At 43.9% G+C, this 13,473-nt stretch overlaps 2 protein-coding genes and 1 long non-coding RNA gene across 4 annotated transcripts in view; 1 reads left to right on the forward strand and 2 right to left on the reverse strand.

The window, feature by feature from the left end:
* LOC129179573 (myosin-7B-like) overlaps positions 1–3,278 on the reverse strand; it is a 25,808-nt gene extending 22,530 nt beyond the window's left edge. Inside the window, exon 1 of the mRNA XM_054772977.1 lies at positions 3,254–3,278. The gene's annotated coding sequence lies outside the window, so the exon portion shown is untranslated. The remainder of the gene's footprint in view (positions 1–3,253) is intronic.
* Positions 1–9,082, forward strand: part of LOC129179616 (uncharacterized) — a 15,029-nt gene extending 5,947 nt beyond the window's left edge. Inside the window, exons 4-5 of the long non-coding RNA XR_008570015.1 lie at positions 6,634–6,767; positions 7,837–9,082. This is a non-coding gene — a long non-coding RNA (uncharacterized LOC129179616). The remainder of the gene's footprint in view (positions 1–6,633; positions 6,768–7,836) is intronic.
* Positions 7,114–13,473, reverse strand: part of itpr3 (inositol 1,4,5-trisphosphate receptor, type 3) — a 39,493-nt gene continuing 33,133 nt past the window's right edge. For both annotated transcript variants that reach the window (XM_054772959.1, XM_054772966.1), the window contains 11 exons: positions 13,263–13,455; positions 13,069–13,188; positions 12,835–13,010; positions 10,831–10,995; positions 10,574–10,763; positions 10,412–10,513; positions 9,903–10,021; positions 9,590–9,755; positions 9,202–9,362; positions 8,971–9,132; positions 7,114–7,938 (listed from right to left, as the gene is read on the reverse strand). In XM_054772959.1, coding sequence (XP_054628934.1) covers positions 7,831–7,938; positions 8,971–9,132; positions 9,202–9,362; positions 9,590–9,755; positions 9,903–10,021; positions 10,412–10,513; positions 10,574–10,763; positions 10,831–10,995; positions 12,835–13,010; positions 13,069–13,188; positions 13,263–13,455 — 1,662 coding nt within the window. In that variant the 3' untranslated portion in view covers positions 7,114–7,830. The remainder of the gene's footprint in view (positions 7,939–8,970; positions 9,133–9,201; positions 9,363–9,589; positions 9,756–9,902; positions 10,022–10,411; positions 10,514–10,573; positions 10,764–10,830; positions 10,996–12,834; positions 13,011–13,068; positions 13,189–13,262; positions 13,456–13,473) is intronic.

The raw sequence follows: 13,473 nt of genomic DNA on the forward strand, positions 1-13,473 counted from the left end.
TGTTTTCTTATTTTTTTGCATGTTTGTCACACTTAAAAGTTTCACATCATGAAACAAATTTAAATATTAGTCAAAGACAACACAACTGAACACAAAATGCAGTTTTAAAATCTTTTTATTATATTAAGGGAGAAAAAAAATCCATAAAGTGATTGCCCCCTAAGTCTAATAAGTGGTTGGGCCACCCTTAGGAGCAACAATTGCAATCAAGTGTTTGTGCTAACTTGCAATGAGTCTCTTACAGCGCTGGAGAGGAATTTTGGACCACTCATCTTTGCAGAATTGTTGTAATTCAGCCACATTGGAGGGTTTTCCAGCATGAAGCACCTTTTTAAGGTCATGCCACAGCATCTCAATAGGATTCAGGTCAGGACTTTGACGAGGCCACTCCAAAGTTAAAATTTTTCTTCAGCCATTCAGAGGTGGACTTGCTGGTGTGTTTTGGATCATTGTCCTGCTGCAGAACCCAAGTTGGTTTCAGCTTGAGGTCACAAAAATTCAAACTTTTTCATACAGGGCCATGTGGGTTATTTTCTCCCTTAATAATAATTTTAAAACTGCATTTTATTCAGTTGTGTTATCCATCCATCCATTTTCTATGGCGCTTATCCTAATTAGGGTCGCGGGGGTATGCTGGAGCCTATCCCAGCTGACTTCGGGCGTGAGGCGGGGTACACCCTGGACTGGTCACCAGCCAAACGCAGGACACATATAGACAAACAAACATTCACACTCACATTCAATCTCCAATTAACCTAACATGCATGTTTTTGGAATGTGGGAGGAAACCGGAGTACCCGGAGAAAACCCACACACACACGGGGAGAACATGCAAACTCCACACAGAGATGCCCAGCGGAGATTCCAGCCCAGGTCTGGAGATTCCCGTGTGGCCTGTGTGACTGTGTCCTAACCACTCAGCCACCGTGCGGCCAGTTGTGTTGTCATTAACTAATATTTAAATTTGTTTGATTATCTGAAACATTTAAGTGTGACAAACATGCAAAAAAATAAGAAACCAGGAAGGGGACAAACACTTTTTCACACTACTGGGGAACATGGCCTTTTGATGGGAGTGTTGACCTTAATATGACCCCTTTATAACTGACGCAGTCAGCATCCCTTTTTTGCGCAGCAGAGGCCGCCATTGTGTATAGATGGATGAGAACGATAGATGAGAAGAATATCACTTACATTGGTGGGACTTATGCTGACTGAGAGGGCCCTCAGCCACTCAGAAGTGTACGTATGTGTTTTAGCACTAGAGAGATGATTTAGGATGACAGAAGTACTGTACTGTACCTCTCAACCAATCAGGAGAAGCTGAAACCACACTTTGCAACATTTGATGATAACACTCAGAAGGCCAAGCCTAACCTTTAACTATATAAGTAATGTATATGAATTAAATATGATATTTAATGTGACATCAGATGATTATGATCGGAATAGCTTAGAAGGACAGCTCCTCCTCAGTGCGCAACTTTTTTTTTCTTAGCAAGAGAGTATAAAAGGTGATGTCTGGCTGTACAACTCGGCTTTAGAATAAACTTTTTGGATTCTACCTGGAACCTGCCTTCAGTGCCTCATTTCTACTTTGAATTTTATTGGACCTGCAACACATTTTCACTTGCCAAAAACGTAGGTTTTGAGAGGACTCAACCGAGGCTCACATTTCGTCTCTGGGACTTTGCTTCTTGGACTTAACTTCTAGTTTCTTCAAGAGCAAACTTGAATTTGGACTTCTATCAATTGTGAAGAAAATTATGGCTATTTCTACAAACTCAAAAAGGGGCTTAGGAGGCGAGTGCCTCTTCGGGCAGGCCGAGACGCTGTGAGCAGGCCCCTCGCTCCAAGTCTTGGCTGCCTGGATTGGACACTCCATCATGTACTGACGGATGTATGTCCCACCACCTAAGCCACCAAGGGCCATGTGGCTTCTAAGGACTTAACTAATACCACCATACCGTGTTGTTTGCAAAGTTGGAAGAAAGTTAATGTTCCTGGAATAAAGCTGTGTTGGTAGTGAGGTCAAAGGTCAGCGGTTGGTCAGAATTGTGAGCAAGGCGTTCTTCTGTAGCTTTTGACCTTCCTAAGGGATGATTGTAGTAACTTGCCACAACGTCAAGAACGAAGCAGCTACGTAAGCTAGAGACTCAGATGCTAACAGGACTTGACTCGGCTCATCTGGTGCCGTCGGTGCGGAGGCTCCCTGGGGTACGTGCCCGGCGCCTGTTTGGCTCCGCCTCACAACATTGTTGGGGGCTTAGAGTCCTGACAGCTGACCTCGGCTTTATCTCTAAAGCCCATCACCGGTGAATCGTTGCACGGTGGACATGAGGCCATGCGAAGAATGCAAACTAGTGCCACGCTGAGCTGCTCGCTTTTTTTAGGCTTCTTAAGTCGGATCCAGTTTGGATTCCATTGGGATGACATGAATTGTGCTTTTCAGAGCGCAATGACAGGAAGAAAACCTAATGACCTTAACTAGACTAACTTTGCGCACCTGACCAAGAGTCAAAAGAGCCCCCGCCCTCTTTGACCATGTGACGTTGGCTTTTTAGTTGAGTTCAACTCGATTTAAAGTTGCTTGGAATAACAAGATTAATATCATCAGGGGCCTACTAGTAAGCATTTTGGCCACACGGTCAGGAGACCTGAAAAATCTGGGTCCGGATCTCCGTTGAACATTTCAGTATGGAGTTTGCATGTTCTCCCCGTGCGTGTGTGGGTTTCCTCCGGGTACTCCGGTTTCCTCCCACATTCCAAAAACATGCATGTTAGGTTAATTGGAGACTCTAAATTGTCCATAGGTATGAATGTGAGTGTGATTGGTTGTTTGTCTATATGTGATCGAATGGAAACCCGTCCAGGGTGTACCCTGCCCTTTAGCCTGAAGTCAGCTGGGATAGGCTCCAGCATACCCTCGACCCTGGTGAGGCTAAGTGGCATAGAAGATGAATGGAAGGGAGATCATCAGGACTGCACCTGCAGGTCATCATTTGACGTTTTAAAAATCCGTTGAACATCTCAGTCTTGTACAATAATTCCCAAAGTTCCTGCCTATAACTATTTGAACTATTTTAAACTATGTGCACACGTAAGTTACGTTCTTTGTCATGCTTACATTTGAACTCTTCTGCACTACATGAAAAAGTTCTCCCAGTGGCCGTTAAAAGTGGTGATGGTGGTGGTGGTGGTGAAGCTGATGATGATGATGATGATGGTGATGCCGACGGTATTGCATACTCACCGTGCTGTGGTGAAAAGTGCTCAAGCCCAGGGAACAAGAGTGAGGATGCCAGCGGAGCATCATCTCACTTTTTAACCTCCCGCTGAAGGTCGCCTGGTCACGTGACCCCGGCCACCTTCGCTGATTGGCGCGTGGCGGCTCGGTGGCCGGTCATAAATGGCATGCAGCGGTCAGGAATGAAGCAGGCGGGCGCACTAAAGTCCACATCTGCTGCTTCCTCAATCCCTTTGTCTCTCTCATCCAGCAGCTATTCATGGACGACTGTACGCGTCTTCACATGACATGCTGGCCATGCCCACCTCACCACGGCCAGCTCCATTAGTATAGACAACTTGGATGTGACTCAGACACCGCAAAATTGTGTTTATAATAGTCACGTTGATGTGAAGTCATAAACTGTTGTGTTAAATCCCATCACACACACACAAAGACACTACAGTAAATAAATACATAAATAAAAGCCTGGATCCCCAGTAGCTGACCTGTGTGGTTACAAGCTACAACCATGACGAGCATGATGTGACATGCTACACCCCCACTGGTCCACACTATCAGTTTCATTGTCTCATTATTTTAATTTGGACAGTTCAGATGATGAGACATGCTTGGAGGAGGGGGACAGCCCTCCACCTCAGGGGAGAAGACATGGAGATGGGGGGTGGGACAGGAGTGGGACAGCTGGTGGGCTTACACAGAAATGCAGACCTACATCAGCTGTAAGTCCCGCTAACTTTATTTATAAAACACCTTTGAGCGCACCGGGTCAGCTCGCTGTAACAAGAAAGTGCGCTGGCTGTACAGTAAACGTCCAGTCCACTTGGTCCCACATCCGCACGTTGGAGTCCCTTTGATATCGGCAAAGTGTTGCAAGCATGGTCTTCCCCATCATGACATGTAAACATCAAACAGTCATTAGATGATGGATGCAGCTGGGGTCAAAGGGCATATGAGTCAGTGTCAAAGTTCGCTGATTACAGATATTTGATTTCACTTCCACTCCAACGTCTATGACGTCTCCTACGTGAAGAATAGCTTAGGTTAATGGCTGACTTAATCTTGTGTTCATTACCACCTACTTACTGACCACAGCATCTGATTTTAGATGACTCACACACGCGCACGCTATGTTAATGCTGCATAAACCCTTCAAACACCTGTCACACACACACACACAGTCTATTCCCAAACAATGCAATAAACTTATTTTAGCTCAACCAGGAGGAGACACCAGTAGAGGCAGACGCTCGCCCCCCCCCCATTCCCTCGCCTGTCAATCAAAGTGTCGACATCTAAACACACTGGCACACAAAGTGGCTGCTAATCAGATGTTAATTGGATCATTAACGAGCAGAATGTGCTTCATTGATCCCCTCATGAACGCTTGTTAGCACTGCAGCCACTGGAGGCCGTCTGTGAACGTCCTTTTAGGTCCTTTGTCACACTGGCGGCCGCTACTACTTTTTTTACAGTAATCACTAATACTGTTACATAAAGCACTACTGTACTTATGTCACACGTCAATACAGCTTATTAATATGTACGTACTACTTACTATTACAGTCAAACCTGTCTTAGCGGCCACCTTTATAGAACGGTCACCTGCCTATAGCGGCCACTGAAAAATCCCCCGCATGAAATTTATGGGTTATATGCCCTGTGTATAGCGGCCACCTGTCTAATGCGGCCAGCGGCCACCCATTTTGCCTCCCTTAGTCGATACCTGACCGGCCAAAATACCGACTCAAGCAGAAGCTTCATGCACGAAAAAGTTTTGTTTTTTAATCAATGAAGCCGTCGTGTGTAGACATTAATTACTGAGTCCTAGCTCAGTCACAATTATTCACAAGATCCACACAAACTGTCCACAGTTGTTCCACTTTAAAAAAAAGCCCTCTACTGGTCAACATGTAACAGTATAATTATATATATCTGCAAACACAACAAGTTTCTAACCACAGACATGTTAATATGTGCTCGCACAAATTCAAAATGGCCACCAACTTGTCTGTAACGGCCACCTGCCTATAGCGGCCACTTTTGCCGTTTCCCTTTAGTGGCCGCTATAGACAGGTTTGACTGTACTTTCTCATTTCTCCATTTTTGCACCAGTGGTCACAACGACTTTATCACACAACTTATTACTATGTTCAGAACTTATTTACATTTGGGGTTAGGGTTTTTACTAGAGTTGGGGTTCAGGTTTTAGTTGGGTTAGGGGGTTTTGGTGAATTGGGGGTTAGTCAGGGCTATTTCTAGCTTTGTGGGGGCCCTAGGCAAGATACTGTTGGGGGCCCCTAGTTTGTCTATTTACAATGAAGCTATTCCTAACCCTTAGATCAGGTCTTCAAATAAAATTGAGTAAGGTCTGTTTATGCAATTTTTTTCCACAGCAAAGGTCAAAACTTTATTTTGCCTTAAATTATATCAAACAGACTAGTCCGTATGAATATCAAATGTATGATAGGCCCATGTCACCTCCACAGATGTCGTCACCAACACAACACACCTGCCGTCCCAGGTGTGTGCCCCCCTCTGCTTTGAGCCCAGCAAGTGTCCTTGCGCTTGATCCATAGCCACTGGCTGCTTCTTTTGGCCACTTCAGAGACTGATCTTATTGTCTGTTGCAGAGCCTGTCCATGAAGGCCAAGGTCTTTCATGAACCTGATGGTAGAGGAAGCCACAAAACTGCTGCAATTGGTTTGCAAGCATGATTATACTGTTATTATATTTTCCATTCACTTTAATTGGTCACGGGTCCGTATCCGGATCAAGGGCCAACATTTGGTGATGGCTGACTTAGATGGTCGGCTAAGATGCCACAATATTAAAATGAAACATCTTAAGTTGAGCCACTCAGACAAGTGGCACCTTTGGCGGATTCCCTGTTTCGCATTTTTGTAAAGTGCAATTTAGCATTTTGTTTTAACAGCGTATGAACGTGCAATGTGTTCTGCGTCCTTGTGGTGTATTAGAGCGGTCTATCGGTGCTCTGTTGCATCTGTCTGTTATTGCATTTACTACTGCTACCAGTAGAGGGTGTGCCACTGGAGTAAAGATGTCATCCCTCCACCTGGCTAAATACAGAGCCACAACAGTCCTGATTGGCTAAAGGATAAACTGCCCATTGTGTTCTGTGTTCTGATTGGCTGTAGACAATTGTCAATCAATCTCCTTCACCACTGTGGAGGAAATGGCCCCAAGAAGCAATTCAAACTGAAAAACTGACAAACTATCGATCACAAAAAATAATGCATCTATAATCGTTTTATCATCACATCACAGGCCTCTGAATTGTAATCATATCGAGTTGTGAGGTGACCAGGGAGTCCCACCCCTATTTTTGTGTCAGTCAGTTGATCTGACCTTTCTCATCTTTGTAGAAATTGAAGGAGGCGAGAGCAGACTTTGATGAAGTGAAGGTTAATGAGCAAGCAGCTGGGTGGATCGATCCTCTCCAAGATAAGATCAGCCACCAATGTCACACTACTGTCCTTCCACGAACGACCTTGACACAGTAAGACAATAGCTTACACACACACACACACACTGATGGTCACGTATCACGTGTTTGTCAGTGCAGCCCAGTTAACTGCTAGCATTACTGTTGTGAACTGTTGTCATGTTTTGTCAAAGTCAGCCAGTGACAGCAACAATAACCTAGAAAAACCCATGTTCAAAAAAAAGAATACAGCTTTACACATAGTTATCAATACTTACATAAGAGTCTTAGTGGTGTTTCCTAACCCTAATCCCTAACCGCTGCAAAGGACAACAGAATTTTCATTTTGCACATTTGGATCTTAATGAGGTTTTAAGTAGAGCTACAATATGCAAAAGCAAGAAGGGGGAGTGAGACAAAAAACATTTGGAAAAAGTAATTTATTGAAAACAATTAAACTGAAATAGGCTGTTTATCAGCTGATCAAAAGTTTAAGACCATCGCTCAAAAAATAACAAAAAACTCTCCAAACCAGAACAAAAAATGTTCTCAGTAGGACTCAGTAATGAGTAGCTCCACCGTTCTTGTTAATCACTTCAAATATTGCTTTGGGCATGCTTGATGTGACAACATTCCTCTCAGGCTCCACTGCAAAGCTCCACAATCCTGCGCTCATACACTACGAGGTAATGTACAGGTTGAGCTGCTCAACAATGTTTGACGCGTGCAACTGTGATGTTAACAATAAAGTTTTAACATCTGAATGTCTTGGTGTATCTTAGTGAGGATATAGAATGAGGACACGCCTCACCTTTGTGGAAGTATGAAATTTAATATTTGTCGCTTTGATGTTTCAAACAAACTGACTAATAAACACGTCACATTTAAATAAATGTTCAATAAAAATATACTTTAATATAAGTTTAAATTAGGCTAAAAGTACTTCACTCATGTTACGTTATTATTATTATTATTATTCTATTAAACACATTAAAATCTGCATGTGGACACTTTCAAGTCGCTTTCCATTCAAAGCAAACAGTAAAATGTTAGCATCTTGTTAAACAACATAAAATAACATGAATGAACATGTCTTCTTAGTGTCTTTATTTACTGCTCTTCACTCAGCTTGCCCTTTTCACAGCTGGTGGTTCCCTCCTGCAGCGCTGGGAGGAAGTGAAGCACTGCCGCCCTGCTGGACGTCAACAAAACCCATCCTCTGCCTCCTCTTCCTCTGCTCCGTCATCTACGCACAAACACACACGCACACAGTCCAGTTAAAGCGCAAATGTAATCTCTCATGGACTTTTAAAAAAGTATGTATTGGTTTTATGAAGAAATCATCCTGAAAAAATATTATATAGGTGCACTTTTAGTCAAAATATTAGGCACATTCAAATTATTTGGTACACCTATGGCCAAAATAAGTACAGGGAAATTATTTGGCACACCCAGTTATGATGGCATGGGCTTGAAGACAGGATCTAATGATGACACAAGTTTCATTCGACTCAGGTTTTATGCAGACATTACCTCTATACACAGTCAAACCTCTGTTTTCGGACGGCCCAGTTTTCGTATGATTTGGTTCTCATTGAAAATGCCTCCGTTTTTGTGCACAGTCTCCGTTTTCATACAAACTTCCACAAACTAGTCCATCTGCCCTGTATCATTCAACGAATTCAGGTGCCCAAACAAAGCACCCTAGGCATTGCTGACTCACTGTCAATGCATTTTTGAGTTGAGTAGGACTGCTAACTAACATGCCATGGGGCCAAACAAAGTTGTGTGTGCCAGCACAAGGGTGAAGCATTATTGTAATTTTCAGTATTTCAGTATGCAAAGTATGTATCAACAATAAGTTCCATCAATTCATAATTTATGAATATTTTGTATTGTTTTTTTGTAAGTAAAACTATAATTATTATCAATAAAATGTAATTTCGTCAATATTTTTGGGCATCTGGAACAGATTAATTGGATTTACAGTATTTCATAGGGGAAAAATTGCCTCGGTTTTTGTACATTTTTGTTTTCAAGTAACCTTTTAGAAGGAATTAATAACAAAAACCAAGGTCCCACTGTGACTGTGATCTATGTAGCACTGTAACACTTATTTGTTGGGATCCTCCCAAAGTTAAAATTGTTTTTAAATAGTCAGTTGCCAGATTAGATGTTAGCGACAGGTACCTGCTCATTTCAAATTTATGCTATAATTTTTTAGTTTTTTTGTGTAAAAAAGGTATGTCAATGTTTTTGATAGTTTACGTGACCTTACCTGCTCTTTTAGCTCGGTGAGCTGCGTGGTGAGTGTCATGACAACCTTGGTGGTGGATGCCAGCTTGTCCTGCAGCATCCTCATCTCGTTCTGCTCGCCGTCGCCATCTGTAACCACCAGAGACATGGCCTGCATGCGGGGGAACCAGTCCAGGTTGTTGTTCTGCAACACATCCGGCGTTCAGGGTCGTGCACGCTGTCTCTGTGATGACTTTTACTGATGTGTGTTTACCTTGATCATCAAGGCCACGTAGCTCTCGGGTCCCGTGTAGTCTGTCTTGTTCTTCTCTCGCACCAGAACAATGAAGTACAGGTAATTCCAGATGTTGTGCTCTAGTTTGATGTGCTCCTCAAATGACACCGTCTTGTTGTCGAACTTGTCTCGTTCCAGACCTGGAAGAGCAGGGGACACACTTTGGACCCAAATGTGTGTGCTATTGCCATGGTTACATCCACAACAACTGGTAACTTTTTTGTCGTCCAGCATAGGGTGTATTTTCACAATGAATCATCACACTTTAATGTGAAGGTGCTCAGTAAGTGCTATGATCTTCTGCTGATGACATCATTGCTTATGTTCCAATGCTCTGACCTTTGCACTTTAAGTAAGTGTGACTGACCACAGATGAAACAGGTGGTCTTGAGGACCTCTTCTTTCTTCTGCTTCTCGCTTCTCAGGTCGGCAAACGTGTCGATGATGACGCCAAAGATCAGGTTGAGAACGATGATGATAACAATAAAGTAGAACAACAAGTCATAGACAACGCGGGCAGGAAACAGTGGCTCCTACATGTGCAAAGACACACACAAACACACACACACACACACACTCCGGTGTCAGATTACAAATGTAATCTCTCAAGATTTAAGAAAGTGTGTGCATTCATTTAGATAGTGAAGAAATCAACGTTGAACGTGGAACAACGTTTTTACGTTTTTGGATGGCTGGCGGAGGACGTCGCCAACACCGCCACCGTTCCTCAGGCCGTGATTCAAGACGGTGACGATGCACATCAGCAACGTGTCGCACGCTCGTTCTGTGGTCTCCTCATCTGCAGGACAACAAGAGTCAACAAACAAACCAGGACCACAAAAACTGACACCACCGCTGTGTCTCAAATGGAATACTCCCTTCAGTACGCTTCAATAAGTACTGTATACTGTATTGTGTACAGTGTACTTAGTTCCCGCGTGTAGTGCTGTCATAAATCAATTACTGTTACAGAAATGATTGCAATATTTACCTGCTTCTTATATTTTTCTCACCTTTTTAAGTTTAGGTTTGTTAGTCCCCCTCCTCCTGCTCTGCAGCCAAGATGGCGACTATAAAGCAAACTTTACAGTTTGCTTCCAAGTACGGAAGTGTTCCAATTGAGACACAGTACAAGACTTCTAGAGCAAAGACTGCTTCCTGTTTCATCGACAAACAAAAGAAATCGTACCGTCGTCTTCGGCCTCGGCAGCAGCGCTCTCAGCCGTGCAGCTGACACCATCAGCAGAACAGGACCCTAGGAACTCCTGCGAGGTGTCGCTCTGCTGAGGAGCTGAGGAAGCAAGGCGTTAGCTACCAGTCAGCAGGTCGCATGACCTCAGGTGTGGGTTACCTTGGGCGATCTGTGGCAGTGGGTCGACCTCCATAATGAAGTCTTCCTTGAGACACAGGAAGCCCACGATGGAGAAGAGGTAGACCAGGATGAGGGCAAGCAGCGCCGTCAGCAAGATGGAGCGTCCGTTGCGCGTCACACTCTTGATCACATTGAAGAGCGTCTCCTCTCGGTAGATGAGGTCGAACAGCTGCAAGTCAACAAGGACCCATCAGCCGATCATACTAGCCAAGTTAGCACGTTAGCGCTCTGCATACCAGGATGCTGTAGAAGAGCTCATGGACGAAGAGGCCCAGTGTGGAGGTGAGCACATAGGCCAGGTGGTACAGGAACTCCACGTCCATCACCATGGCTTTGTATCCCATAATGAATGTCCCATTGTTGCCCACAAAGCTCACCACAAACACCACCTTGTTGATCAGCTGCAACACAGTGAAAGTCAACACGGGCGTGCTGCATTCAAGATGGCAGGGAAAGTAGCAAATGTTCCGCAAGGAGCTTACAAAGTCTGACCTCAAAACATCCAAGACAAACAGTATTTGACAAGTATTTGCATACTGCATTTATATAGACACTCCTGATCAAAAGTTGTTAAGACCTGTTGAAAAAGTGCAAGAATTTACATTTTGCACTGTTGGATCGTAAGGAGGTTCTAAGTACCTAAGCAGAGCTTCAAAATTCGAAAAGAAGAAATGTGAGTGAGACTATTATATTTTTTTTGCAATTTATTGGAAACAACCATTAAAGTGAAAATGGGCAGTTCATCAGCCGATCAAAAGTTTAAGGCCGTATCTCAAAAAACCCGAAACCCCCCTAAAATAGAAAACAAATGTTCAAAAAAGGACTCAGTAATGAGTAACTGCGCCATTCTTGTTAATCACCTCAAAAATTGGTTTCGGCATGCTTGATGCCAGTGTTTCCAGCAGGCTAGTGGGAATGTTGCTCCAGGTGGTGAAGATGGCTTCATGGAGGTCATCCTCTGGAACTGATGTCCATTTTTGTAAACTTTGCCTGCCATCCATCCCTAAATCTTCTCAATTGGATTTAGATCAGGGGAACACGCAGGATGGTCCAAAGGAATGACGTTATTCCTCTGAAAGAAGTTTTTAGGCAGGCATTATGAACTACAGCGTTGTCCTGTTGAAAAAGCCAGTCATTACCACACAGACGAGGGCCTTCAGTCATGAGGGATGCCCCCTGCAACATCTCCACATAGCCAGCCGCCGTTTGACGCCTTTGCACAACCTGAAGCTCCATTGTTCCATTAAAGGAAAAAACAGCCCAGATCATGATGGACCCCCCTCCACTGTGCCGTGTGGAAAACATCTCAGGTGTGATCTCCTTGTCATGACACTAACGTTGGAAGCCATCAGGATCATTTCCATTTTTTCCTCATCCGAGAATAAAACTTTCTTTCACCTTTCAATGTTTGGTATGGTAAATGGGTAATTTTGTGGCATTGAAGGAGATGAGGCCTTTGAAGACGTTATTTGTTCTTAAAACCCTTCTCTCGCAGATGCTGATGGTTATTGGACTGCACTCGGCACCAGTAGCAACCTTCATTTGGGCCGAAGATCGTCCCTTGTCTTGATGGACAGCCAATCGGATCCTCTGACTCAGGGACGGTTACAGTTTTTTGGGTGTACCACTTAACTTTTTTTGTTCCATAAGCCTCAGGATCTTTTTAAGTTTCAAATGACTGTCTTCCTGCATCCAACCACAGCAGCAATGGCGTGCTGCAACTTACTCAAATTTGTTTTGGCTCACTCCCATTTTTTCTTTTTGCATTTTGAAGCTCTTTGAAGGCAAACTGCTTTGGGGGGAATTTGCCCATCATGCACAATCCTTATGTGAGACATGAACACATATGTTTTCTCTTTTCTGTGCCTTCTAAAGACAGATTAAAAAAAAGAGGCAGCTCATTACTACATGTATGGGAGCCACTTATTCCACCTATACAGCCTTCTGAACCCCCCCAAAAAGTGCAGTTTTCCCTCTAAGAGCCAACAGCAAAAAATGTAAATTCATGCAATTTTTCAACTGGTCTTAAAAATGTTGATCAGGACTGTATGTAACATATAATTGTAACAACACACTGTAAATATATTTAATTTAGTCTTTTAGTGTGTCATGTGACGTCATATGTTTATTTAGGTGTAGGAACTTGCAGTAATGTTCAAGTTGTTTAGCCAGTCAGAGATAAAGAATGAAATGTGAAAACATTCTGTGTCGTAGAAGAATGCAGACCAGGTCTGTCTTACGTTGAGAGTTCCCAGCAGGATGAGCGTGTTTCCAATTCCCAGGTGGTAGATGGACCTCAGGATGAGTGCCAGAGTCAGTGGCTGCAGGCCATAACGCTGGGAGAGCAAGGCCAGCATGGACAGCCCGATCAGAATCCAAAACAACATCAGCAGCAGAGAGTCATCGATGGCGCCAGCTAGGGGAGGAGGGGGAGGGATTAGCTCCATATACGGTGAGGTCACACTTGGTCCCACCTTGTCCTGAGTTGTAGGGGTAGAAGAAGGCGATGATGAGGTTGATGAAGACGGCCAGGTTGAAGGAGATGGTCCCCCACAAAGTCATCCTCCTGGAGAACCAGTACAACACTGGCATGCCTGCAACAGACACACACACACACACACTGAAAGGATGTTTGCACGTACACATGTGCATGCACGTGCACGCTCACTCCTTAGCTTCTTTTGCCACTCCATCTCTCCGTGCAGGAAGGACGTCTGCTCAAAGAAATGCGTGACCTTCGACCCCTGCTCGTCTTGCTCGGTCGTGTTAAAGACCCGAAACTTGGACTCTTCAGTCAGGAACTCACAGATGGGATGGACAGGAAACACAATCTGCTCCATGCTACGGTCGTCACGCACTATCTACACACACACACACAC

Source organism: Dunckerocampus dactyliophorus, chromosome 1 (assembly GCF_027744805.1).
Source record: "Dunckerocampus dactyliophorus isolate RoL2022-P2 chromosome 1, RoL_Ddac_1.1, whole genome shotgun sequence".
Classification (NCBI taxonomy): domain Eukaryota; kingdom Metazoa; phylum Chordata; class Actinopteri; order Syngnathiformes; family Syngnathidae; genus Dunckerocampus; species Dunckerocampus dactyliophorus.